The sequence below is a fragment of the Saccopteryx bilineata genome, chromosome 8 (assembly GCF_036850765.1).
Source record: "Saccopteryx bilineata isolate mSacBil1 chromosome 8, mSacBil1_pri_phased_curated, whole genome shotgun sequence".
In the NCBI taxonomy this organism is placed as follows: domain Eukaryota; kingdom Metazoa; phylum Chordata; class Mammalia; order Chiroptera; family Emballonuridae; genus Saccopteryx; species Saccopteryx bilineata.
This window is the reverse complement of record NC_089497.1, coordinates 51,722,421-51,746,272: the sequence shown is the minus strand read 5'-3', so window position 1 is coordinate 51,746,272 and position 23,852 is coordinate 51,722,421. Positions and strand designations below refer to the sequence as shown.

Here is a 23,852-nt window from a genome sequence, read left to right as displayed (position 1 = left end):
GCAGTGGCACAGTGGATAGAGCATCGGACTGGGATGCAGAGGACCCAGGTTCAAAACCCCAAGGTCGCCAGCTTCAGTACAGGCTCATTTGGTTTGAGCACAGCTCACCAAGGTTGCTGGCTTGAGCAAGGGGTCACTTGCTCTGCTGTAGACTGCCTCCCCATCAAGGCACATAACAAGAAAGCAATCAATGAACAACTAAGGTGCAGCAATGAAGAATTGATGCTTCTCATCTCTTTCTTCCTGCCTGTCCTTATCTGTCCCTGTCTCTCTGTCTCTCTCTCTCTCTCACACACACACACACACACACACACACACACAAAATCAACTTTGGATGTAGTAATGAATTATGTGTAATTTTAAAACTACATACACATACATAAAAACTGTTATTATATATAAATATATGCCGCAGGTTGTTAGTTTTTTGAATTTAAATTCTAAGCAGTTATAGAGAGCAGTATTACAACTCTCCATGTATTCACCAGTTTCGACAATTATCAATATATGGCAAATGTTCCCTCTTCTGAACCTTACCAACTCCTTACCACCTACTGGATTATTTTAAAGCAAATCATAAACATATTAGTTCTTTCATAAATATTTCAGTATGCATCTCAATGACTTTTCAAAAGCCTAGATACCACCTGTATTACTAAAAATAAAATCATATTATGATCAAATGATGATTTAGTTTCCTGAATGGCTCATAATTTTTTTGGTTGGTTTATTCTAAATAGGTGCACACACTGGATATGTTTGATGCTCTCTGTGTAGGTCCCCTTGCCTGCCCCCTCCTTTTTTGTGTGTGATTTGTTAGAGACTGGGTCATTAGTTGTATAGAATTTCCCTCATTTAATATTTAAATTGCAAACACACACTGTTGCTTCATATAGTCTTTTAACTCCTGTATTTCTTGTAAATAAGTTCAATCAAATTCAAATGAGGACTTTTTAGCAATGTCATAGGTGGTACTGTCTACTTCCTACTACATTGCCATCAAGAGGCATATATCAATTTCGCCTTTTTGTGATTTTAAATTAGATCAGATAGTATCAGTCTGATTCAGCCCTTTTTAAGTTCCCCATCAACTTTTTATGTTTTCAGCTAGATTATTTCATTAGGAATTGCAAAATGAAAGTATTCTTTTCCACATTAACTGTTTGGTTATCCTAAAGTAAAAGTTATACAGGAAATGTGGGAGAAATACTTGATTCTTTCCCCTTATTTGCCAGTTTTCACAATTAATGAACTGGTTTTCCTGCAACCTCCACAGGTGACCTTTTGTTTAAAAGGATCATAAGGAACTCTTGTATTTTAACATGCGATGTGCTCCAGTCCACTTCAGTTTTCTTTTTTGATGCTCAGATGTTACCAGACATTCCTCCAAGGTGCTCTGGCTTCTTTAAAGAGGAAGTGTTTCTTAGAGATGCCTTGAAGAGGGAAGTTCATTAATGAGTTTGTCATTGTTTCCAATGTTTTGAGCCATGTTCCATTGTTTTTTTTTTGTTTTTGTATTTTTCTGAGGTTGGAAACGGGAGGCAGTCAGACAGACTCCTGCATGCGCCCAACCGGGATCCACCCGGCACACCCATCAGGGGGCGGGGCGTTGCTCTGCCGCAATTAGAGCCATTCTAGCGCCTGAGGCAGAGGCCACAGAGCCATCCTCAGCGCCTGCGCAAACTTTACTCCAATGGAGCCTTGGCTGTGGGAGGGGAAGAGAGAGACAGAGAGGAGGTAGAGGGGGAGGGGTGGAGAAGCAGATGGGCACTTCTCCTGTGTGCCCTGGCCAGGAATCAAACCCGGGACTCCCACATGCCAGGCCAACGCTCTACCACTGAGCCAACTGGCAGGGCCCCATGTTCCATTGTTTTGAGCAAACAAGGCTAGGAAATCTATTTGCTCTTAAAACAAATGCATGCTTAAAAACTTGGTTTTGCCTGGCCTGTGGTGGCACAGTGTACAAAGCATTGACCTGGAATGCTGCGGTTGCTGGTTTGAAATCCTGGGCTTGCTGGGTTAAGGTACATATGAGAAGCAATAAATGAACACCTAAAAGGGAAACAACTATAAGTTGATACTTCTTGCTTCACCATCCCTCTCTCTCCTCTGTAAAACCTATAAAATCTTTAAAAGAAATCTGTTAGTGATTTTCACCATCAGATTTAGCATGAAAAATTATAATTAGTTGATAATCAGAATTCTAAGCAGAGACAAGCCAGAAATAGTTTTAATGAGGGTGGGCAAAATGGGGATAATTCTGAGTAAGGAGGTCACAATAAAAGACCAGGGTTGGGCTGGCCTAGGAATCAGTCAGAAGACCACAAAAGAGCCTTAGGGTCCTAGGACCTGGAAGGAGAGGAGACTGTGAAACAGAATAGAACAGAAAAGCTGGAAAGGTACCAGTGATAAATCTAACTATGGTGCTGGCAGTCCGAGGCAATAAGAGAATGCCCAAGACTTGCCTTTAATGCAATAAGTATGCCCTCACAACCTTGTCATTAAAAGCTCACAGGAAAGTTTAAGTAGTTTTTAAAATCTGTTAGTGCAGTGATTCCCAACCTTTTTTTGGCCACAGACCAGTTTAATGTCAGAAAACATTTTCACAGACCGGCCTTTAAGGTGGGACAGATAAATGCACAAAATAAAATTATGCGACCGGTGTAAAAATTGTGGTATTTAAAAATATAATTGTTGAACTTACGAGACAAGCGTCAAGAGTGAGTCTTAGATGGATGTAACAGAGGAAATCTGGTCATTAAAAAAAAACATCGTTCAGACTTATTATATAAATAAAACGGAAATAATGTAAGTTATTTATTTTTTCTCTGCGGACTGGTACCAAATGGCCCACAGACCGGTAGCGGTCCGCGGCCCGGAGGTTGGGGACCGCTGTGTTAGTGGACAGTCTGTATGTTTGAAATTCCACACTCCTACTTGGGCGTCTTTGTAGCTTCAGAGTTTGGAGGGAATAGAAGTAAAATGTGGTTACAGAGGTGGGCCTCCCAACGCTGGTGAGAAGCAGAATTTCCTCGCTTTCATTTTCTTGCTGTTAAAAAATAATTTTTTTAACTTTTAAACATAACAATTTAAAAGATGTTACTGTAGACTTCTCATGGGCTGTTATTTGTACTATGTAAAGATTTCTGAAATAACTTTTTATTGATACATAAAAATTTCTGTTATCTGTAACACAAAATTCATCCTTTTGGCACTGGCCGATAGCTCAGTGGATAGTGTTGGCCTGGTGTGCGGTCATCCTCTGCGGTTGGATCCCCAGTCAGGGCACACACAAGAAGCAACAACCATCTGTTTCTCTTCCCCTCCATCTCCCCCTTCTCCCTCTCCTCCCCTCCGGCAGCCAGTGGCTCAATTCGTTTGACTGTGGCCCTGAGGGCTGAGGACAGCTCAGTTGATTCTAGAATAGGCTTCAGATGGGGGTTACCTGGTAGATCCCAGTCTGGGTGCATGTGGGAGTCTGTCTCACTATCTCCTCTCCTCTCACTAAAAAAAAAATCTCCCTTTTAAAGTATGATTCTTTGGTTTTTAGTATAGTCACAAATTTGTATACTAATCACTACTATCCAATTCCAGATTTTCAGCAACCCAGAAAGATACCCCAAATCCATTAGCAGTCACTCTTTTTTCCTCCTCTCAACCCTAGGAAACTACTAATTTATTTTGTCTCTATGGATTAGCATATTCTAGACATTTTATTTATTTTTTAAAATTTTTATTTATTCATTTTAGAGGAGAGAGATTGAGAAAGACAGAGGGGGGGGGAGCAGGAAGCTTCAACTCCCATATGTGCCTTGACCGGGCAAGCCCAGGGTTTTGAACCGGCAACCTCAGCATTCTAGGTCAACGCTTTATGCACTGCGTCACCACAAGTCAGGCTATTCTAGACATTTTATATAAATGAAATCTTATGTGGCCTTTTGTAACTAGCTTCTTTCGCCTACCAAGTTTGAAAGATTCATCCATGCTGTAGCATTTATCAATACTTGATTCATATATATATATATATATATATATATTCTATTTATTGATTTTACATAGAGGAGCTGGGGGGGTAAAAAGTTATTGCTTCACTCTTAGCTGTTCTTTGGTTGCTTGTGGTATGTGCCTTGACCGGGCAAGCCTAGGGTTTTGCACTGGCGACCTCCGCTTTCCAGGTCGACGCTTTATCCACTGTACCACCACAAGGCAGGCTTGATTTATTGACAGATTTTATTCCATTGCATAGATATCCCAGATTTTGCTTAAATATTAGTCAGTGGACATTTAGGACTTTTTGGCTATTATGAAGAATGCTGATATGGACATTTGTGTACAAGTTTTAAAGGGAACATGTATTTTAATTTCTTTGGAGCATATACTATGAGGTGAAATCACTGGGTTGTGTGGTAACTCTACGGCTAATCATTTGAGAAACTGCAAGACTGTTTTCCATGTGGCTGCAGATTTTACATTTCCATCAGCAATGTATGAGGGTTTCAATTTCTCACACCCTGGCACACAGTTGTTCTTATGTATTTATTTCTTTAAATAAAGCGATTCTAGCAGGTGTGAAATAGCATCTCATTGTGGTCTTGATTTGTATCTCTCTACTGAATAATGATGAAGAGGACCTTTTCACATGCTTATTAGCTATTTGTATATCTTCTCTGGAGAAATGTTCATTCAGCACCTTTGTTCATTTCTTAACTAGTTGTCTTATTTTTGAGATATAGTTCTTTATGTATTCTGGGTACAAGTTCTTTATCTGATATATATAAAATGCCATTTCAAGGGTTGTCTTTTCACTATCTTGTTGCTGTCCTTCAAGTACAGAAATTTTTAAATTTTTATGAAGTCCAACTTATCCATTTTCTTTTGTTGCTTGGGTGATGGTATAATATACAAGGTCACAAAGATTTATTCCTGTTATCTTCTAAGAATGTTATAGTTTTATCTTTAACATTTAGGATTGTGATTCATTTTGAGTTAATACTGCTACATTGTGGGTGGAAAGGATCCAACTGAATTCTTTTGCATGTCAATATCCAGTTCTCCCAGCTTAACTTGTTGAAAAGACTGCTTCTCTTCTCTCCCCACCACCGCCCCCCATTGGTTTAGGCAAAACACAAAAAAATCAATTGACCAAAAATGTGAGAGTTTATTTCTGACTCTCAGGTCTATTATACAAATCTACATTTCCTTGTGTTTTACCATAAGTCTATGTTCTCCCTGGCCAGTTTCCTCAATGGACAGTGTTGGCCCAGAGTGTGGACATCCTGGGTTTGATCCATGGTCAGGGCACACATAAGAAGTGACCATCTGCTTCTCTTTCCTTCCCTCTCCCCATCTCTTTCCTCCTCTTGCAGCCAGTGGCTCAATTGGTTCGAGCTTCAGCCCCAGGTGCTGAGGATAGCTCAGTTGGTCCAAGTGTAGGCCTCAGGCACTGAGAATAGCTTGGTTGATTCAAGCATCAGCCCCAGACATGGTTTGCTTTGCCAGGTGGGCCCTGGTCAGGGTGCATGCAGGAGTCTGTCTATCTCCCCTCCTCTCACTGAAAAAAAAAAAGTCTATGTTCTGTGTTAGCCTGGTGGTCAGCCAATAACTGGACAGAGACTTCTTTAAATGTGTTCCACCAGTAGGTTTACCTGCTTTTGATGAAGGGTGTGTGTGTTGGGCCATGCTCCAGGATGGGAGTAGTGAGTCAGGGGAGCTACTGGCAGTGAATTAGGTCTGAGTCAGGTTTAAAAAAAGAAGAAAAAAGCCCTGTGAATGGGACTTTTTGGAGACCTGCCAGACTGGTCAAACAATCCCTAGGGCTAGGTGTTTGGGGGCACTCCAAATCCATTTTGCCTTCTTCAGTGCCTGCTAGGCTGCTGGTTTCCATAACTACTGTGATTGCTACTGTGATTAGTTTTCAAAGCTACTGTGAAGCTGAGAGGAGATAGGAAAAAGTTAAAACTCCATAAAGCTTGCTGGTCTTACCATGATTAAGTCATTTTTCTTGGATAAATGCTACCTAGATTGCCAGAAGCCTCTGGTTATTTGCTAAAAGGTTTGTAAAAATTGATTTTTAAGAATTTTTGAGGCCCGGACAGTTAGCTCTGTGGTAGAGTGTCAGCCCAGCATGTGAATGTCTCAGGTTCGATTCCTGGTCAGGGCACACAGAACCGACCAACTGCTTCTCCACCCCCCCCTTCTCTCTTTCTTTCTTTCTCCCCTCTCCTGCAGTCATGACTTGACTGGTTTGAACATTGGCCCAGGCACTGAAGATAGCTCCGTTGGTCCAAGGGCATTGGCCTCTGGAGCTAAAAATAGCTCAGTTGATTCAAGCATCAGCTCCAGACGGGTTGCCAGGTGGATCCTAGTCAGGGTGCATGCGGGAGTCTGTCTCTCTCCCCTCCTCTCACTTGGAAAAGGAAAAAAAAAATTTTGGGCAGTGTTTTCATTACTTTTACATGAGTGGAGTTTCAGAGGTCCTGACTCTAACATACAGAAGTTGGAACCTACATTTGTGTAAAGATCTGTGGTTATCTGTAGTCTATGATTTCTTTTATAAGAAGCCTCATTTACTGCAGTTTTCTAGGTCTGAAATCCCAGAAAGCTTTGCCTGAATCTAGGCAACAACACCGCAAGTGCCCTCTACTGGTAGCAAGTATGCACTACAATTGAACTCAGCTTGTTTTCCTCATTTTGAATGTGGTTAATGTAGTCTTGACTTCACCAGGGCTGATTAAAAACAAATGTTAGAGCATTTGGCAAGATGCCTGAAACACAGCAGGCACTCTAAACATAAAGTTGTTTTTTGAAACACTACTTAAAACATTAATCTTCAAAACATTTCCAGAGCACTTTTCAATTTTACCTGCAAAATGGTCAGAATTTCTGACCAAGATAATTATGCATAAGAAAATTCTATGAAATTTTTCAATACTTTTTTATGGCTCTCAGCATTAAAATTATTTAGTGGTGTGTTCTCAAACTTCAATGTCCATGAGAACCACTTTAACGGCTTATTAAAACACAAATCAGTTTCAGAACCAATAGTTCTGAGGTGGAGGTTGAAAATTTACATTTATAACAAGTTTCTAGGTCAAACTGCTACTTCTGGTTGGAACAACACTTTGAGAACCGCTGTGGTAAAATATTTAACACAGAATTTTTCATTTAAATTATTTTTAAGCGTCCAGTTCTGTGGTATTAAGTACATTAACACTGTTGGGCCACCATCAGCACAATTCACTGTCAGCACTATCTGCCTCCAGGACTTCTCCATCCTCCCAGAGAACCACAGGTTTCACGAGACCTACATGGCCCCGATCCACACTGTCCTGTCCCATTTCCTTCTGGCAGGCACTGAGACAGAAAGGAACAAGGGTAACTGGCAGTGAGCTAAAAGGACTCTGCTCTCCAAGTAGATAACAGAAAAAAATCAATAATTATTTCCTTAGGTAGCTGCCCTTCCCCATCCCTCTTATTTAGAAAGAGGTAATTTAGGAAAATAGTACAGACAGTTAAGGAGAATAGAAGCTGCCTCTCAGCTCAGTTTAGAGCAAAAATGCTAACATGTACACCTATTTACTATCAGTCCCATAAATGCATGTGTCTAAAGAAACTAAAAAAAAAAAAAAACTGAGTATGTACCATGTGTTAGGCATTATTCTAGGCAATACACAAAATAAACAGATAAAAATCTATGCTAGTAGAATTTATATTCTACTGGCGAGAGAAAAAGTATAAACAGTAAGTGCCAGAGAGAAAACATAAACAGATGGAACACGAAGAGTTTGTGTGCTTGGAATAGAGCGTGTGTGTGAAATGTTAGCTAGGGTAGTCAGGGAAGTTCTCTTTGAGGATGCCACTTCTGAAGGAAGTGAGGGAGCTAGCTATGCATATCCATCTACAGATATCTGGTGGGATGCTATTCCAAATAGAAACAATAGTAAATGCAGGACCATGGAGTGGCTCTGGAACAGACTGAATAATGTGAAGAAAAGCAGGATCTGACATCATAGAGGTGCCTCAGGTAGAGGCGGAGGGAGGGACTTGAAGGCAAATATCACAAAATATCTCCCAACTTTTTCTTACTACAACTTCATATTGGATGTCAATAATTTTTACCTCCCTAAGGTATAAATACTGATTGAAACATATATAAATATGATCTTATTATACATTAGAAATAGACCAATGTAAAAGAAATTTTAAAAACTGTCATCACTGAAAAAATGAAGTACTTAGTTTTTATTTTGCGATTACAAAAAATTGAAAGCATAAAAGTTTTAATATTATTATGAAGGCCTTCTTTTTTCTATCTCAAAGAGATAGAGTATTTTGCTCCAGACATCCAAGCCAAAAACTTTCCATGCTTGGAAGGACTGCAATGAAAAAGAGACATACAAATTAAAAAGAAAGCAGCCCTTAGCCCTCTGTGAACTTGCAGGCTGTCCCTGGCTGACAGCTCTGCATCCCCAGGGCCCGAGCAGGAAGTCAAGATGAAGCCTCACAGCTGCCTCTGAGGCTCTGGTGGGTAACTGGCTGGTTAATGTTATGAGTGGAGGTTCTCAAACTTTATGTGCATCTGAATCACCCAGAAGACTTTTAACCCAGGTCATGAGACCCCATTTTCAGAGTTTCTCATTCAGTGAGTATGGAGAGAGCCTGAAAATCTGCACTTCTAACAATTTCCCAAGTGATGTTGAACCTGTTGGTTCCGGGGCTCACAATTTGAAAACCAGTGCCTTAGAGGTAGGTATTCCTGCTAGCTGGAAGCTGTAATGGGTCAACTGGGATGATGATGCTGGTTCAAGTTCTGTCTTCTACTCTGTTGTACCCTCTCTGTAAAAAACATTTCCAACGTTAAAATGGACAGTGTGGAGAGGTGGCGAAGTCTTATCTGTTGTACCCTCTCTATAAAAAACATTTCCAACGTTAAAATGGACAGTGTGGAGAGGTGGCGAAGTCTTATTTCTCAGACTCTTTCAAGACCCTCTGGAGATAAGCATTAGTGATGTAACCTGGGACATGACCAATCTCTGGGAATCAGTGATGATAAATGAAGGTTCAGTGAATGCTAGACTATGAAGAGGCTTTTAGAAGACTATCTAAGTGACTGTTTCCTAACCTCTGTCATGATCAGTTGTCAGATGTGTTGTATTTTCTAGCTATAAAGTTTGCCAATAATTTACTTAAAAATAAAATCATGACATTTGTCAAAGCTCATAGGACTGTGTATATCACAAAAAGCTTTACTATATGCAAATTTAAAAGTATCAACCAGGATGTTGGAGAAACCCCAGTATGGAATGCAAAATGTGACAAATGTATCTAACTGTATTAGAAATGCCTGACCTGTGGTGGCGCAGTGGATAAATATTTACCTGGAATGCTGAGGTCACCAGTTCAAAACCCAGGGCTTGCCCAGTCAAGGCACATATGACAAGCAACCAATGAACAACTAAAGTGAAGCAACAATGAGTTGATACTACTCGTTTCCTCCCCCCGCCCCCAGTAAAATCAATAAATAAAATCTAAAAAAAAAAAAGAGAAAAAGAAAATGTATTACATAATCTCATAACTTTCAAGGTGGGGAAAAAAATAAGTTGACCTAAGTAACTTTGGAAAACTCTTTTGACTGGAAATTGTAAGACTAAGGACCAAAAGAACTATACTTAGACACTATACTCTAACTGGCAGATTGTTTTCTTACATGAGCATGGGTTAACGATTCTAAAGTACTTTACAAGTGTACTAGGGTTGGACAAATAAGTAAACAAATGGTAGATAATGAGAGCCAGGTTTCTCACTGTCGGAGAAAAAGTCCCAAAAGCAAGAGTGGAAACCTAGAATACATCCTGTGGTGCTAGATCAAAGTCAGAGAACACTATATGAACTATTTTAGCTTTATATACTTATATGTTCTATATAATATTTATACATTTGTAAATATATAGAGAGATGATATAAAATAGAGAGATGGAGAGATACAGACATAATTATGTGTGTACACATAGCTTAGTATGTACATGTATTTTCCAGCTCTACCTATTGGGTGGGCCTGGAATTGGTGACACTTCAGTAGCAATAGGCATCTTAGTGCCCAGATCTTGGTTTCTAAATACCATTATCCAATATAACGAACTGGAGCTCCTGATAGAAAAACAGCTGATCCTAGGCAGGGGCAGAGAAAATCTGAGTCTGGAACACCGTGTAGCACCAGAAAGAAAAACTGTTCACAAAATAAAAGGATGGGGCAGGTAAAGGGGCACAGGAGCTGACTGGGTAGATCCTACACTGGAATAATTTGAGCAACAAAATAAATAACGCAGTAATAGATTATAAATTAAGGTATAACATGTATGAGTCCATACTGACATAAATAATAACTGGGTGAATAAGTAAATGGGGAAGAAGGGACAAATCTTCCTTAAAGAAAAATCCCAAATATAAATATATGTAGATACTCTTCGCCCCTCCTGGATTCCTTTCCCCTTGAATATGAGTTGGACTTAGTGACTTGTTTCCAAAGAACAGAGTACAGAAAGGAAAAACTAGTGTCTTTACAAGGGAGAAACAAACATGCCAAGATCACCAGTCATAATTCCTGTAGATGTTAGGTACTGTCTGGTATGACGTGATGAGGGCACTTTACCTCTGTGCTATTTATTCTTCCCCCAAGCCCATAACTCTGGTCTCTTCATGAGATGACACCAAACAAACCCAATCTGAGAGACATTCTACAAAATATCTGACCAGTAGTCTTCAAATTATTAAGTCTATGAAAATCAAAGTGTGTGACACTGTCAAAGACCAGCAGAGACTAAGGAAACATGACAACTAAATGCAATATGGTCTCCTGGATTGAATCCTGGAACAGAAAATGGGTAACAGAATAACTGGTGAGAACTGAATAAAGTCTGTCCTTTAGCTGGTAGTAATACACTAACGTTAAGTTCTTAGTTTGACAAATGTACTGGGGTTATGAAAGATCATAACGTTAGGGGAAACTGGGTGAGGGTTATACAGAGCTCGCTACCTATGCAACTTCTCTGTAAATTAAAATTATTCCAAAATAAAAATGTTTTAAAAACATGGGTACTTGGATATTAATAATTTCTTATTGTTTTAACTTTACATGTATTTTATAAATATTTTATATTTACTTGATAGTTAATATTAAAAAGTAAAAAAGAAGTTAATGTTATAGCTATAAAAATGTCACTCACTCACTTGCACTCCAATATGCTTTTGGAGTGGGAGAGAAAAAGAAAGGAATGGGGTATAGTAGGAAACGTGCCCAATTCAGGGGAGACCAAAGATGCACAGCTGAAGGTTATCTGATATGTGTACCCTGGTGAAAATGAGATGAGAAAATTATACATAATATATATCTTGTCACAGCTTGCTATTCTCAAGTGTGGTTACCTAGAGACATTTTACCTGGGAGCTACTTAGAAATGCAGATACTCAGCTCCCATCCCATACCTACAAAAGTGTTTAATGAGATATCCAAATGATTCATATGAACATTAAATCTTGAGAATAGAAAAACACCCATGCCCTGACCAGTTGGCTCAGCGGTAGAGTGTTGGCCTGGTGTATGGAAGTCCTGGGTTTGATTCCAGTCAGGGCACACAGGAGAAGTGACCATCTGTTTCTCTACCCCCCAAACCCCTTCTCTCCCTGTATATCCTCTCTTCCTGCTACCATGGCTCGAATGAGCAAGTTGGCTCCCAGTGCTGAGAATGGCTCTGTGGCCTTACAGCAGGTGCTGAAATAGCTCGGGTGCTGAGCAACAGAGCAGCAGCCCCAGACGGGCAGAGCATCGCCATGTAGGGGGCTTGTCAGGTGGATTCTGGTCAGGGTGCATGCAGGAGTCTATCTCTGCCTCCTACCTCTCACTTAATTAAAAATAAAAAAAAGACAACTATGTTCATTCAACAGTTGCTGAGCACGCATTGTGTGCTAGACACACGGAAATCAATACCACATTCTCTAAAGTCTAGTACAATGCTTTTTAGCTTCAACTGGGAGTGTCACAGAAATACAAATTCTTAGACCTCTACACCAAACCATCAGAATCTTTGGAGGTGGGGGCCTAGAAAAATGTCTCTCCAAGCTCTCCAAGAGATGCTTATGCATACTCAAGTTTGAGAAGCAGGCCTCTAGAAAACTGAATTTCAACTTTGCATATTGGAATCACCAGAATACCTTAAAAAAAATGTACAGGGCCACCTCAGACCATTGAAATTCCAATTTCTGGGAGCAGGACCCAGATATTAATATTTTTCTTTTTCTTTTCAAGACTTTATTTATTCATTTTAGAGAAGAAAGAAAGAAAAGGGGGAAGGAGCACAAAGCATCAACTTTCATATATACCTTGACCTGGCAAGCCCAGGGTTTCGAACTGGCGACCTCAGCATTTCCAGGTTGACGCTTTATCCACTGCGCCACCACAGGCCAGACAAATATTTTTCAAGGTGACATGTTTGAGAATTACTGCTCTTCAACACATCTGACTAGAGTCCATGCCGAACATAAGCTTCATGAATGGCCAGAGGACATCTGCCCAACTTAACACGTGCTATGGTTCCAGCTGGGCTCAAAATCCCTCTTTTCAAGTTAGTGTACTGACAAGAAACTCAGCTTTGCTTCTAACTTCTGTGTATCAATGTGTTACTCATCACACTGAAAGTTTGGAATCCCAGTGGTGTAGGCCCAGCTTCCAGTCTCTAATACACTACGCGGTCCTTAATGCATGCAGTGTGGACTGGTCTACGGTTGCCTTGCCTTTTCATCCCCTGTGGAAAAGGCTTTATTTAGTTCACATCCCTCCTCCACAGCAGCTGGCTGCCCTTCATGGGTAAACACCGCCACTGTCTGATTATCTGACAGAGAGTGACCAACCAGAGCTCACAGAGCAGATCCTACTGCAGTGACATGAGGCTGCCCACCCACCTCACTCTCTTTCCCTAGTCTTCCAGAATGCCAGTAGCTGCTACCAGAAGCTTCTTTCTGGGGCAATGATGTTCCTTTTTCATGTCCCATGGGAAGACATTCTTTTCTTCTTTGTTTTTTTTTTTTTGTTTTTTTTTGTTTGTTTGTTTGTTTTTTTTTTAGTTGAGAGGAGTGGAGACTGTAAGGCAGACTCCCACATGCGCCTGGACTGCGATCCACCTGGCAACCCCATCTGGGGCTAATGCTCGAGTACCGAGCTATGCTTAGTGCCTGAGGCTGAGGCTGTAATAGGAAAGGGAACATCTGAGGAAGAGACTTTTAAAGTTTGTTTTGTGAATCAGTCATTTTAAGCCTCAGAAGAAAAAAAGCTACATATATGCCTGTCCTGAATATGGCATAGTTCATATACATACACTATCTCATCAATAACTGCATTTATAATTACGATGAATTATACATCAAATGTCTGTAGCTGCTCTAATTGACCAAACAGAAAGAAGAATGAGTAAGTTACTTTAGTTTTGTCATTTAAAGAAGTTGTAGCTTGAGCTGTGGTGGCCTGAGTGGATAGTGTCTATCTGGAATGCTAAGATAGCAGGTTCAAATCCCAGGCTTGCCCAGTTAAGGTTCTCCTGCCTCTCTCTCTAAAATCAGTACATAAAATCTTTAAAAAAAATAAAGAAGTTGTAGCTCTTATTTCCACCCAGAAGTCATTTAGAATAGAGAACCACTGATTTAGTTTCCACATGAGAAGCAAAGCTGGACTGCACTAAAGACTGATCAGAAAAAAACAAAGGAACACACCTGAGATACTAACCTACCGTGAGCTTTTTCAATGATCAGACTTGAATGGTTTGATATCTCCTGTCTGCAACTATTCTGACAAAGATTGGAATTTGTTTGGCTTCATATTTGCTTTGCTCTTGTATGTGACAGACTGCTGCCTGCTAGGGTACCATCACTCAGAAACCTAACTCTGCCTCTTTAAGGACGCCCGTGCTGATGTCTAGGGCTCAGAGTTTACGTGATGACACTGGCCCAGCTCACTCTGGGTCTGGGTATTGCTCCCCCACAGTGAGAACCCTTTTGTCTGCTGTGCCTCAAAAAGGACTTGGGAAACAGGCAAAGCAGTTTTGAGCAGGAAAACAATGACAGTGGTATTTCTAGAAGATAAAGCTGAGTGCAGAATGCAGACAGGCCTGGGGTGGCGGTGTTCGTGGGGAAAGGGAGTGCAAGTGGGAAGACATGAATGTAGAACCTCCCTTTGGGTGGTGTTACAACACTGTATCCAAGTGGTGTGTGTAAAGAAAATGGATAGCTATGGGTCCTAGCAGAGAGGACCTAACTTGAAAAATACTAGGAAGGAAATATTGGCAAGACATTGAGATAATGGGTTTTTGTGCGCTGGCAGAAATCTAATCACCATTTGTAACATTGGTTCTATGAAGAAAATCTTTTAGAGTTGTAAAAAGAAAGAGATTTATACATAAGTCTTTGGCACCTGTCCAATTTTTACACTGGGGGGAAATCCCATGGAAAAAGTCTTTCAATTCTATGTATCTGGTGGCCACAATTCAGTGAGATGGAGCTACTCCTTGGTGATCATTTTCTGCCCCCATCAACATTCCAGCCCACTCCCAGCAGGGGCTATTTGAAACTTTCTTGGCTTTAGCTGTTAACCTAAATCAGCTTTGTGGCAGAAACGATTCCCTGTCTCTCCATCTGTTTTCTCATCGTTCCCTGCAGGCTCAGGAGAACACCAGTCCTTCACTCTGAACAAGTGAACCCTTCCATCTGTGATCCCTCTTACTAAGAGAGGTACCAAATTTATGTCATAACCTCTAGATCCTTCATTTCCACTGCCCTTTTATTGCCAAATGTTGTCTCTCATTCTTAAAATATATGATATAACTTGAAATCATAAAAGTTAACACCTGCACATTACAAAAAATTTTGAAGCTAACAAAAAAATAAAAGCACCCATAATCACACTCTTCAGGAACAACTGGGTGTATTTCTTCCCAGACTTTTTCCTTATACATAATTTATACATTTTTTTCATTATCATAAAATAAATACTGTATCTATGTCACAAACACTTTTCCCTAATATTAATTAAAAATATTTTTGATAGCTGTATAACATCCAACACAGAGATATAACCTGAATTCAGTCACTACCTATGGCTGGATTAAGTCTCCCATTTTCACTATTACAAATAATGTTTTAGTGAACAGTTTTCTATATGAATCTCTGATGGCATTTCTGATTATTTTCTTATACAGAATCCTGGTTAGAGGGCTGAAGGATATGAGGATGAAAGCATATGACCCCTTTAAGATTCTCCATACAACTGCTTTCCAGAAAGGCTGAATGGATTTACACTTCTATCAATAGTCGATGAGAATTCCTATTTCATCACACCACAGTGGCACTGAGAATGCACTATCTTGCACAAAACATTTACTTGTTCTCAACAGTTCCTATAAATAAAATACTCACTGGTCTCCTTTCATAGCTCAGATGACTTAATAAGTGGCATGCATCTACTACCTCGACCTTACCATTCATGAGGCAATGTTTCTGCCCCCACTCAATTTACTAAAATTGTTCTAATAACATCAGTGATCTCTTCTTAATCACATGAATATATTTTTTAGATTTCCATCATCCGCTCATTTGCCTCCCCTCTTCCCATCTTTGCAGTCACTGACTCATCCTTCTACGAGGACTCAGTCCCTCCTTGCATTCTACACCACTGGCTCCTTTCACCTCTGACCTCTGTGACCTACCTTCTTTACCATCCTCTTTGCCACTTCCTATTGTTTACACTGTATCAGGCCTCTAAGATTCCATCTTTGACTCTCTTCCGACTCCTCTCAGGGAGGACTCCTCCATTTCGTTATAATAATCAGCTCCACATTGATGGCTCCCATATATTTCCCTAATTTTACCCTCCTTTTTCCTCAGGTCCTCCACAAAGAGGTCTGTCCTCACCTATAACTCAATACCACCTACCACTCAATAATATACCATTTTCTCTGCCAAACCAGCACCCCCTCCCAACTTTACTATTTTTTTTTAAGCAAGAGAGACAGAGAAAGGCACAGAGAGGGACAGACACACAGGGGAGAGATGAGAAGCATTAATTCTTCGTTGCAGCACCTTAGTTTAGTTGTTCATTGATTGCTTTCTCTTATGTGCTTTGACTGGGGGCTCCAGTCGAGCTAGTGACCCCCTTGCTCAAGCCAGCGACCTCGGGGTTTTGAACCTGGGTCCTCTGTGTCCCAGGCCAATGCTCTATCAACTGCACCACCACATGGTCAGGCCCAACTTTCTTATTTCTGATGATGGGGCAAACTCCTTCAGCCTTCCATGCTCAAAAGCATCAAGTCTTTAAGTATTTCCTTAAATTACTCTATGTCTCAGTCATACTAATAATGTCTTAAAACACTTCCAAGATATCTTCCTCATGTCATTTCCATCATTACCTCACACACTGCACCAACTTCACAGGTAGCAGCTATTCATGCTGTGTGTAGTAGCCATGTCAATTTTCGAAAAATGTTTCTTTAATGACTTCTGCTCAAAGGCTTCCTTTTTGTCCAAACTCATCTGATTCAAAATCTTCCAAAGGCCACACTTTATCTATTACCTCCCGATCACAGTCTAAGGTAATCCTTTCTCCTTACTGCCCTCTCCAGACTCATCACTACCCCAACATTGGCTCATGTAACCCTCCCATCCCTTGTTTAATGGAGCCTTTAATAGATCATAACCTTCACTAGCTTTCCTTTCTCTAAAAAATTTTTTTTAAATTTTAATTTCTATTCATTTCAGTGAGAGAGGGAGGGAGTGGGAGAGAAACAGGAACATCAAGCTGTTTCTGTATGTGCCCAGATCAGGGATCGAACTGGCAACCTCTGCACTTTGAGAGGATGCTCTAACTAACTGAGCTATCCAGCTAGGGCCTTTTACTAAATTTTCTTTCTTTTTTTTTTAGTGATAGGAAGGGAGGCTGAGACAGGCTCCAGCATGCGCCCCAACCAGGATCCACCCGCATGCCCACTAGGGGGCGATGCTCTGCCCATCTGGCGCCCTTTGCTCTGCTATAACCAAAGCCATTTTTTAGCACCCGAGGCGGAGGCCATGGAGCCATCCCCAGCACCCAAGGCCCAGGGCCAACTTGTTCTAATAGAGCCATGGATGCAGGAGGGGAGGGGAGGAGAAGAGAAGAGAGAGAGAGAAAGAAGCGAGAGGGGATGGGGTGTGAAGCAGATGGTTGCTTCTCCTGTGTGCCCTGACCGGGAATCAAACCCAGGACATCCACATGCAGGGCCGACACTACTACTGAGCCAACTGGCCAGGGCCCTTTTTCTAAATTTTTAAAGCCAGTGATATGCTGGCTCTTTGGAGGGGCTGGCAGGGAAATGCCCTGATTTGTAGTGTTTGCCATTAACCCTCCACATGGCAGACTTGAAGCTACCACTGTAACATCACTGACTGTGAACCGGGGAGGAGATGTGCACAAAGCCTCTAGGCTGGCTCCAGGACACAAAAGAACTGAAGAACTGTCTGTAATCCAGAATTTAACATGTATTGTTATATATAAGCTCTCCAGATACACTATATGTTTGTTTATTGCAATAAACTCCAGCCCTATGAGTGGCAGGTCACTCCTTTTACAGCTTTCATAGTGTACAGGGCACAAAATATGTGTTTAATAAAAACCTGTTGGCAAGACCTGGAGGGAGAGATATGCAAAGCCAAAGACTGGAGCAGCAGAAATGGGCATGTACTCTTTTAGAGTTAACAAGAACAAAGAGAACAATGAATGTAATGGAAATAAAATCAGAATAGGAGCCAGGAGATATTGGTTATGGCTCACCTTTGTACTTGTATGACCCCTGGCAATTCAATTTCCCTCTTTGGTCTTAAGTTCCTTCATCTTTAAAATTAGAGGATTAGGGTACTAGACTACAGAACTTCTAAGAAACTTCTTGATTTTAATGCTCTGTGATATGGGTTAAACCGATAGGAGGCTGCCACTGCATGTTATAAAAGTGATAATAAATTCATTTTTAAATCTGCTGAGAAGTCAAAGGAGTTTAGGGCAGTAAAACTTTTCTAGAATGTGAAGAAACATTCTCATAATACCCTTCCATTCCTTTGACCTAATAATTATTCTGTAAAGATACAATGCCCTGAAGGGTATTTCTATGTTATTCTACTTTCAGAAAAGAGGTGAGATAACTCACCTTATATCTGCAGCATGTTCCAAGATACTTCCTAGTGTCTTCCATCCAAAAAAAAAAATCTATTGCCTGTCTACTATGAGCTAGACATCGATTAAGTGCTGGCAATTTAATATACTGCTCACAAAAATTAGGGGATATTTCAAAATGAATATTAAGCAATAAAGTATCACCTAATTTTTGTGAGCAGTATAGATACAAAACAGATTCAGTCTTTACCCTCATGAAACCCATATTAGTGTGGGTTAGTAGCTATTTAGTTCCAAATCATCTGCATCAATGCTTGTTAACTTTAGGAGTACAAATTGATCTGAGTAATAGATGCAGGCTGTGGACCCTCTCTCCATAAATAGGCATAAAAACATAAAAATTTGAATATAATTATATATTATTTATACCATAATTTCAGAGCTTCACAGGACTTCTCATCTGTGAAGTGGTATAAGAATTGCAAGTTAACTTTGACTTATATTTACAAAACAATAAACAAATTCAAGCTCATAAAAGCCCATATTCTGTTTGCTCATGGAGTATAGCAGATTTACAACAGAAATGATTAAAAAGAGGGCCAAAAAACAAAAATGAAATAAATAAAGGACCATCATTTAAAAGATTAAGCACTGGCTATTTGAAATTTCACCCACCTAGAGTACCTTATTCTAAGTAGTACTCTGGATAAGTGAGGTATAAAGTCATCTCTTGGTATCTGAGGGGCACTGGTTCCAGGACCCCATCAGATACCAAAATCCAAGGATGCTCAAGTCTCTTATATAAAATAGCATAGTATTTGGTTAAGGCTGCTTGTCACATCATTCTTACTTGAAAAATCAATCGCATACCAATGTGTGTTTCCCTTCCATAAGTAAATATGCACTTCATGACTCTCACTTCATATCAAAGAGACCCAATTAGCCAGGACAAATACATCTACGCACTTATTGAGAATAAGCAGCTTGAACAAGGCAAAGAGCACAAGTTCCAGAATCAGAGGGCAGGCTCATCTCCTGGCTCTCCCTTTGTGAAGCCAAAGTCATCTTAGACACATCATTTAACCCTCCAATCTATGTTTCTTCATTTGTAAAATGAAGAGGGGATGATAAGACTTAGACTACTATGAGAAATCAGTCAAGTAAAATCATGTATTTGTGAATGCATTTAGCTATAAAATGGGAAATAGTATGCCCTGGCTGGATAGCTCAGTTGGTTAGAGCATCAGCCTGAAGCGCAGAGGTTGCTGGTTCCATTCCTGGTCAGGGCACATACAGGAATGGAACAATGTTCCTGTCTGTCTGTCTCTCCTTTCCTCTCCCTCTAAAATCAATAAAATAAACATTAAAATAATTCTTAAAATGGGCAAAAGTGGGTGAGCAAATTATTTGGATTCACTCACAAAATATCCAACATTCAGAAAAGATCATTTGGAAAGAGTTGCTCATATAACTCTTTTACTACCTGTAGTAAAATTGTTCTTAATTTGCTCAGGGACCAGTGGTGAGCTGATACCAAACCCCAGCTTAGGAAACAGGTTGCTCTTCATGTGGATGACTCTGTGCTGAAAGCACGGGAACAGCCTAGATAAAAAAAGAAGAAAAAAAAAAAAAGAAAAAAAAGAATACAAAAGAAAAAAATTTACTCAAGGAATTTTGCTTTGATTGAGTGTCTAATAGTGAAGTTCCTTTTTAAAAAATAATTTTTAGGCCCTGGCAGGTTGGCTCAGTGGTAGAGCGTCGGCCTGGCGTGCAGGAGTCCCGGGTTCGATTCCCAGCCAGGGCACACAGAAGTGCCCGTCTGCTTCTCTACCCCTCCCCCTCTCCTTCTTCTCTGTCTCTCTCTTCCCCTTCTGCAGCCAAGGCTCCATTGGAGCAAAGATGGCCCGGGTGCTGAGGATGGCTCTGTGGCCTCTGCCTCAGGCACTAGAATGGCTCTGGATGCAACAGAGCGATGCCCCAGATGGGCAGAACATCGCCCCCTGGTGGGCATGCCAGGTGGATCCCGGTCGGGCGCATGCGGGAGTCTGTCTGACTGCCTCCCCGTTTCTAGCTTCGGAAAAATGCAAAAAATAAAAAAAATAAAAATAAAAATAATTTTTAGGCCCTGGCTGGATGTCTCAGCGGTAGAGCGTCAGCCCAGCATGTGGAAGTCCTAGGTTTGATTTCTGGTCAGGGCACACAGGAGAAGTAACCATCTGCTTTTCCACCCTTCCCCCACCTTTCTCTCTTCTCCTCCTGAGCCCTCGAATGGTTGAGTAAAGTTGGCCCCGGGCACTGAGAATGGCAGTGAGGATGGCTCCACGTCCTCGCCTCAGGAGCTAAAATAGCTCAGTTGCCCTGCAATAGAGCAGCAGCAGCCCAAACAGGCAGAGCATCTCCTGGTGGGGGGCTTGCCAGGTAAATCCCAGTCAGGGTGCATCTGGAAATCTGTCTCCCCGCCTCTCAATTAAAAAAAAATTTTTTTATTTATTCATTGAAGAGGAAGAGAAAGGGGGGAGGAGCAGGAAGAATCAATTCCCATATGTGCCTTGACCAGACAAGCCCAGGGTTTCGAATCAGTGAGCTCAGTGTTCCAGGATGATGCTTTATCCACTGTGCTACCACAGGTCAGGCCCCAATAGCAAAGTTCTTAAACATCAAGTCTGCTGAGAACCTGACCAGGTGGTTGCACAGAGGAGACAGTGTGACCCTGGGACACAGAGGACCCAAGTTCGAAACCCTGAGGGCGTTGGCTTAAGCATGGGGTTGCTGGCTTGAGTGTGAGATCACAGACATAACCCTGTGGTGGCTGGCTTGAAGTCCAAGGTCACTGGCTTGAGCCCAAGGTTGCTGGCTTGAGCAAGGAGTCACTGGCTTGGCTGAAGCTTCCCGGTCAAGGCACGTATGAGAAAGCAATCAATGAACAACTAACATGCTGCAACTAAGAGTTGATGCTCTCATCTCATGTCTGCCTCTCTTGCACTAAAGAAAAAAAAAAAAAGGCTTTGGAATCTTTATAATGCATATATACATTCTTAAGGCAAGAAGAAGAACCACTTATAAACACTTGGTTTTAGTTCCTATATAGTTGAAGTCCCTTTCATTCAGTCTAGTTTAGGTTTTATACAGAGCAATGAATGATTCTTTCACTTACCATGCTGAAAAGCTTTTTAACAGGTAAAAGTATGTGCAGTAGTCCCCCTCTTTTCCACAGGGGATACATTTCAAGACTCCTAGTGAATACCTGAAACAGCAAATAGTACCTAAACCTACATATACTATGTTTTTTTTTCCTGTACAAATACTTAAGAGCTTCTCTTGGGCACATCCAAATTGCCAGCATCACTACTCTTGCACTTTGGGGCCATTATTAAGTAAAACAAGGGTTACTTAAACACAAGTACTACAATACCACAACAGTCAATCTAATAATGGAGACAGCTACTAAGTGACTAACAAGCTGATAGTATATAGAGGAAAAGCTGGACAAAGGTATATAGTTCATGTCCAGGGGTGGGATTTCATCATACAACTCAGAACAACCTGCAACTTCAAATTTATAAATTCTTTATTTCTGTAATTTTCCATTTTAATATTTTCAGACCATGATTGACCATGGTAGTAACTGAAACCCTGGGAGGCAAAACCGTGAATAAAGGGAGACTATCATATACAAAAGATTTTAGGTAAATCAGTTCAACAATGTTAAATAAATTGATGAAATCAATCTCTTTTAGTGGAGGAGGTACTTGTTTTAAGTTAGTAAATAATATTCCCCAGAGACATATTTTTCAGTCCACTCTCCATTGGAATGCAAAAAAAACCAAAAAACAAAAAACTCTGTATGTAATGGATAATTTTTTTTTACATTACTTCAGCTACAATGTACATTTATACTGCTCACAAAAATTAGGGGATATTTCAAAATGAATATGAAGCAATAAAAAAAAGCATGTGATTTTTTTAATTAAACAAGAACATCAAAAAAGCAAATGACAAGTCAAAGAAATTTGTTCAATTATGCAAATGAGATTCAAAACCAAATTTTACCTTATTGGTGAAAATGCACTATACAAAAGATTGAAAGTACTAGGGTATCTGCAGGTTCCCTGATCCCCTAATTTTTGTGAGCAGTGTATAGTATTTCCATAGTCAAATCTGGGGCGATTCTTCCTTTAAAATTTGAATTAAACATCGTTTTAATAATTTTGTACCAAGGAATAAAAGATGAATCATTAACGCTTATCAAAACTTACAAACGTGACCAAGAGTGGTTTGCCCTGGTGCCTAGAAGAGAGCCAAGAGGCAAATGCTGATTTTTTAGATCCTACTAAGCAAAGAGCCCTGATGGGGTTCTCTAAGAAGGCAGATTAAGCTCTGATTCCAAATACCCATTATACAAGCGTCTACTAGGAAAACAAACTGCAGATCCTGCACTTACATGACCCTTGAAGAAACTCAAAGCACTTCATTGTAGAATGCTTTAAAAAAATGTATCCCCGCCCAGTTGGCTCAGCGGTAGAGCATCAGCCCTGCGTGTGGATGTCTCAGGTTCGATTCCCAGCCAGGGCACACAGGAGAAGTGACCATCTGCTTCTCCACCCTTCCCCTTCTACTTTCTATCTTCCTTTTCTCCTTCGGCAGCCAAGGCTCTACTGAAGCAAAGTTGGCCTGGGCACTGAGGATGGCTCCATGGCCTCTACCTCAGGCGCTGGAATGGTTCTGGTTGCAACAGCAAAGCCGCAGAAGGGCAGAAATTGACCCCTAGTGGGCTTGCCGGGTGGATCCCGGTCTGGCCCATGTGGGAGTCTATCTCTCTGCCTCCCTGCTTTTGACTTCAGGGGGGGGGGGAATATATATATATATATATATATATATATATATATATTTCCATTTAAAAACAAAAAACTGTGAGACCTTAAATCCTTTCTATAATCAGACACTAATGGGCAGACAACGCCAGACTACAGGTTTTCTCTGACGCCAGGGATGAACTCGAGATGGGGGACGGGGGAGACTCAAGATTCAAAGTAACGGAGGAAAAGGAGAAGTAGGTAAGAGACAGTTCTAGGGAAGGCAAGTGCACAAAGAGCTGAGCTCCAAGGAAGATAGAGATGGAACAAGAGGGAAGGGATGGGGGGAAGAGGGGGAACGGATAGGGAGCAAGGGCTCATAAAGTTGGGGGGCGCTCTGTGGATGAAGAGGCAGGTGCGAGGGTCACTTCGGGCCGGCCCCCAATGTCTGCTCAGCAGATGCTCACTACCATTATTATTACCTTGCGGGCAGGATTCTGAGCCACTTGAGGGGCGTGCGTGATGGCACCTAGCAATAACCAAGCCTGGGGAGACTGCAGATATTCCTCCAACCCCAGTGGCCAAGCTGGCCTCCCGCCCTCCCTCAGTCCGTCCCGCATCTCACCCGCCGCCAGACGCAGGCCGCGGAGAGTCCCCATGGCCGCCTACTCCGCCGACCCAAACAGCGCCGTGAGGTAGGCGGCCGCACGGGAGTACCCAAGGTCGCCAAGCGCCGCAAAGGGAAGGACGCAGGCGGGGCGTGTGGGACGTGAGGGAGGAGCGAGAGGGGCGCGCGTGACGCACTGGGAGTGTGGGCGGAGCTTGAGGGCGGGACCTGCGAGACGCGCGGGACGTGCGAGATCTGCAGAATGTGCGGACGG

The 23,852-nt window shown here is 41.3% G+C and overlaps 2 protein-coding genes across 4 annotated transcripts in view; both read right to left on the bottom strand.

The window, feature by feature from the left end:
• The window catches only part of FAM162A (family with sequence similarity 162 member A), a 33,645-nt gene extending 9,915 nt beyond the window's left edge, over positions 1-23,730 (bottom strand). Inside the window, exons 1-2 of one of the 3 annotated variants that reach the window (XM_066240850.1) lie at positions 23,597-23,730; positions 19,662-19,780 (exon numbers count right to left, since the gene is read on the bottom strand). In XM_066240850.1, coding sequence (XP_066096947.1) covers positions 19,662-19,746 — 85 coding nt within the window. In that variant the 5' untranslated portion in view covers positions 19,747-19,780; positions 23,597-23,730. Of the gene's footprint in view, positions 1-19,661; positions 19,781-21,332; positions 21,418-23,596 lie in introns of those variants that run through there. The other 2 variants (XM_066240851.1, XM_066240852.1) reach the window with 2 other exon arrangements.
• The window catches only part of LOC136312241 (protein mono-ADP-ribosyltransferase PARP15-like), a 328,256-nt gene that overhangs the window by 246,283 nt on the left and 58,121 nt on the right, over positions 1-23,852 (bottom strand). The window lies entirely within an intron of this gene.